General features: G+C 43.4%; 1 protein-coding gene across 2 annotated transcripts; it reads left to right on the top strand.

Moving 5' to 3' along the window:
• Window positions 1-454: 454 nt before the first annotated feature.
• LOC126990256 (piggyBac transposable element-derived protein 3-like) lies at window positions 455-3194 on the top strand. 2 transcript variants are annotated; one of them, XM_050848805.1, is made up of 3 exons: window positions 455-732; window positions 1170-1386; window positions 1504-3194. In XM_050848805.1, the coding sequence occupies exons 1-3, from the start codon at window positions 730-732 to the stop codon at window positions 3141-3143; spliced, it is 1860 nt and encodes a 619-aa protein (XP_050704762.1). In that variant the 5' UTR covers window positions 455-729; the 3' UTR covers window positions 3144-3194. The 2 variants fall into 2 exon arrangements, with proteins under 2 accessions (XP_050704762.1, XP_050704763.1); XM_050848806.1 differs by lacking the exon at window positions 455-732 and having other exon boundaries at window positions 783-1386.
• Window positions 3195-3856: the final 662 nt, after the last annotated feature.

The raw sequence follows: 3856 nt of genomic DNA, 5'->3' as shown, positions 1-3856 counted from the left end.
TTTTTATGATGAATTTTTCCTTATTCCTTAAGCTTTGTCTCATTGTTTGCCTTTTCCTCAAATCTCGTCGAATTTCTTCTATTTTATCCTTCATTTCCCCCAGCCTTCTCTTTCCACCCTGTCCGTGACACACTATTCATCTTCTCTTTTCCCTCACACATTTGTTCGCATCTTCTCTTCCTCCTTCCTCCCCTCCTCCTCTTCCCTAGCCCCTTCCACAGCGAATTACGTGACCAATTTCAGGCTCAACACAAGAAGGGAAGGGGAAGAGAGGGAAAGGGGAAGCGAGAGACAGGAAGGATTGAAAGGGAAAGGAGGGAATAGGAGAGGAAGGAAAGAGGGGAGAGGGGAAGGGGATGGGGGGAGGAAAGAGGGAAAGAGAGGAAAGAGGGAAGAGAAAGGGAGGAAAGAGTGGAAGGACGCCTAAAGAGGAAGGAAGGTATTGCTGTCTTTATCCCTTAACGGTCTTAGTAGCCCATGTGGGATGCTTAAAAAAGGTGTTTTAGTGCACGTCATTGTGAGCTTGGTAATGTTGTGTGAAATATACAAGCTGGCAACTCGTGGAGTGCCATCTTTCCTCTTATTAAGCAGGCCAATCAGAAAGCTGACACCGCCACCCAGCCCGAGTTGCGTTTCTTCAAACATTCATCAATCGTCTTCTGGTCGTGAACGTGTCAAGACACGCGTGCACCTGCTCACACACTCTGCCTTCACTCACCCTGTGCAGTCATGGTAAGTACACAGTGATGTGATATGAATTAGCTGAATAATTTGCCTTCTTGTTGAAGTCAATTTTATGATGTTGCTATATAAGTGAAGTGCCGAAATTACTTACAAAAAAAGTGACAGTCCCGTTCGGGATGAAAGGGTGACTTTCTACGGATGACCCTCATCCCATGTGGGCTCTATCGGTCGACTTTCAACGGAGGATGTTCATCCCATATGGGCTTTCTCTGTCGACTTTCGACGAAGGATGCTGCTCCCATTATGACCTCTTGTTATATGAAATAACAGCTATTGCATTGTTGTTTTAGGGAAATGTTGCAAATAAATATTGTTCCTATCCAACTTTGATTTTATTTGTGCAGATATAGTGCTGTCATGTACCTACTGGTAACTTTTTCCAAAGATTACAAATAATTTATTAATTTTAAAAATTTTCTTTGCAGTTTTCGAAGGCAATGTTTTATGGGAGACGGAATGCTGCCTTGGAGAACCAGGACATGGAGCAAGCTGACTGGATAGCTCCATTAGAGCCTGAAGGCAGTGACATCGAGGTTGATGACCCCGAAGACTGTGACATCAGGGACCCTACCTTCACTCCTGACGACGACCTAGACCAGGATGAAGCATATGAAGAACCTTCAACTTCTAGAGGTAGACAAGGTTAGTATGGGACATGATTGGGTACACACACACACACACACACACACACACACACACTTCCCGTACATACTCCTTATTTATTTGCTGTTTACTAATGTTACTTTATTCTTATTCCAGGTCACAAGGTCAGTAGGGTTATCCCTCAAGCTATGCCGGAGGAAGAGGAGGAAGTGCAATCTTCTAGTAAGAAGTCCAAGAATCGACACTGGAAGAAGGAAGACATTCAATATGAGCCTCTGCCTGACTTCATTCATCCTCGTCCCGACTTTCTGAGACAGCCGTATGAGTACTTCTCTCTTTTCTTCACTTCCGAAGTGAGAGAACACATTACATACCAGAGTAACCTGTACTCCAAGCAGCAGGATGTGGCCAGTAACTTCAACATGAGTGAAGAGGAACTTTTGGTTTTCCTGGGCATCATAATGTACATGGGGCTGGTTCCTTTGCCCAGTATTGTGGACTATTGGGCTGTCCAGACAAGAGTTCCTCAAGTTGCTGACTTTATGTCGAGGAACCGCTTTATGTCAATACGTTCGAAGCTGCACTTCAATGACAATGACCAAGCAAGTGGATCACAAGACAAGTTTTTCAAGGTGCGACCAATCTTCACCAATGTTACCAAGGAGTTCCTGAAGGTGCCTGAAACTCCAGTCAATTCCATAGATGAGGTGATGGTCGCGTACAAGGGAACTACGGCTGGTAACCTTCGCCAGTATGTAGCCAAGAAGCCAGACAAGTGGGGCTACAAGTTTTTCTGCCGTTCCAGTGTGGACGGGTTTATACATGATATCCTCATGTATCAAGGAGCTCCAACCTTTGTGAGCCACCCTACAACACTTTCAGAAGAGGAGAGCTCAATGAATGTGACTACAAAGTTTGTTGTTGCCTTAGTCAAGACCATCAAAGACCCAAGGAATTCAGCTGTGTATGCTGACAATTACTTTACAAGCATTGGCTTAGCAGAGTACTTGAGGTCCCAGTATGGATGCCGATATGTGGGCACTGCTAGGGAGAACAGAGTTGGCTTTCCACCCCTGCAGTCTGTGAAGGACATGAATAAGAAGTCGGTACCAAGGGGCACTCTTGAGTACGTGTCATCTGATGGCATCCTCATTGCTAGATGGAAGGACAACAGCATTGTCACAATCCTGTCTACGGATGTTGGCGTGGAGCCCTTGGGCGAGATTGATCGGTACTCCAAAGAGGTCAAGAAGAAGGTTCCTGTGACATGCCCATATGTAATTGCAAAATACAACAGCCGAATGGGCGGCATAGACAAAAGTGATATGCTAACGCATCTTTACAAGACCCCCTTCAAAGCTAAGAAATACTACATGAGGCTTTTTGCATACATCCTGGACCTGATTGTATGCAATGCATGGATCTTATACAAGAGGGACTGTTTGGCATTGCAGTGCAAGTGTATGCCCCTCAAGAGGTTTCGTCTGGACATCTCTACTTGGCTGAGGAGCTTCAAGATGTCTACTACCAGGGTCACCAGAACTTCCCTTGGCACTCGAGATGTCCCTCTGCCTAGGCGGGGTCAAAGGGCGATCTTGCCAACTGTAGAAGCCCGTCAGGATGCCACCTCTCTCCATATGCCGAAGCATGTGGAGATGAGACAGACTTGCAAGTACTGTTCCAACAAGGATCACATTCACAGGTCTCGTTGGATGTGTGAAGAATGTAAGGTGGCGTTGTGTCTAACTGACACAAGGAACTGCTTTGCTATGTTCCACAAAGCTGGTTCAGTGTAATGTACCTATGCCATTTTTTTTTTCTTTGTTAGTAAACAAATAAGTAATCAACCCAGTGTTTCTTTTATACAACTTAGTTTAAAAAAAAGTGAAATGGAAGTTGATACAAACAATTATTCATGAATATAAAAAAAAGGAATGAGGAGAAAAATGCTAAAATTGACAAGGAAATGAACTAGGATGAGTCCAAAAATAAGTATTGGTAAAATAATAGAAACAAATTTAGAATTAAGTATATATGGATTATTAAATCAAGAGTAATGTCATTTAGAAAAGGTTTCCCTAACAGTCCAAGGCATCCCAAATGGGATGAGGGCGATCCGTCGAAATCCGCCCGAGGTGGCCATACGGGATACTTCATTGAATCCATTTATTGCAGAAACTATGCATGATATGAAAAAAGTGTCAAAAATAAAAAGGTTTTGCATTTACCTTAAGATTAACATACTAATAGGATGTTTTGATAGTCCTGTAAAAAGTTAAGGTGGGTCTTAAAGGGTTATTGTTAGAGAGAGAGAGAAGAGAAAATTCATATGTTGTCTCCTGTAGCAGGCTGGGTAAGGAGTCTCCCTCCTCCTTCAGTATTGGCCCAATAGCTACTGTAAAATGGCGAATCCACAAATGATAAGGAAATCCTAACATATTGAATGATTTTTTTGCCTCTGTTTTTACAAAAGAAATCTTATCCGAAAGGCAACCGGAAGCCCCTAGAC

This window comes from Eriocheir sinensis, unplaced genomic scaffold, assembly GCF_024679095.1.
Source record: "Eriocheir sinensis breed Jianghai 21 unplaced genomic scaffold, ASM2467909v1 Scaffold151, whole genome shotgun sequence".
Taxonomy (NCBI): Eukaryota; Metazoa; Arthropoda; class Malacostraca; order Decapoda; family Varunidae; genus Eriocheir; species Eriocheir sinensis.
Note: the sequence above shows the minus strand (reverse complement) of the source record. Positions and strands in the feature narration are given on the sequence as shown.

Excerpts from the sequence above, each read along its gene's own strand:
- LOC126990256 (XM_050848805.1), top strand. Across the intron at positions 1,387-1,503 it reads AACTTCTAGAGGTAGACAAG|GTCACAAGGTCAGTAGGGTT; the intron begins GTTAGTATGGGA and ends TTCTTATTCCAG.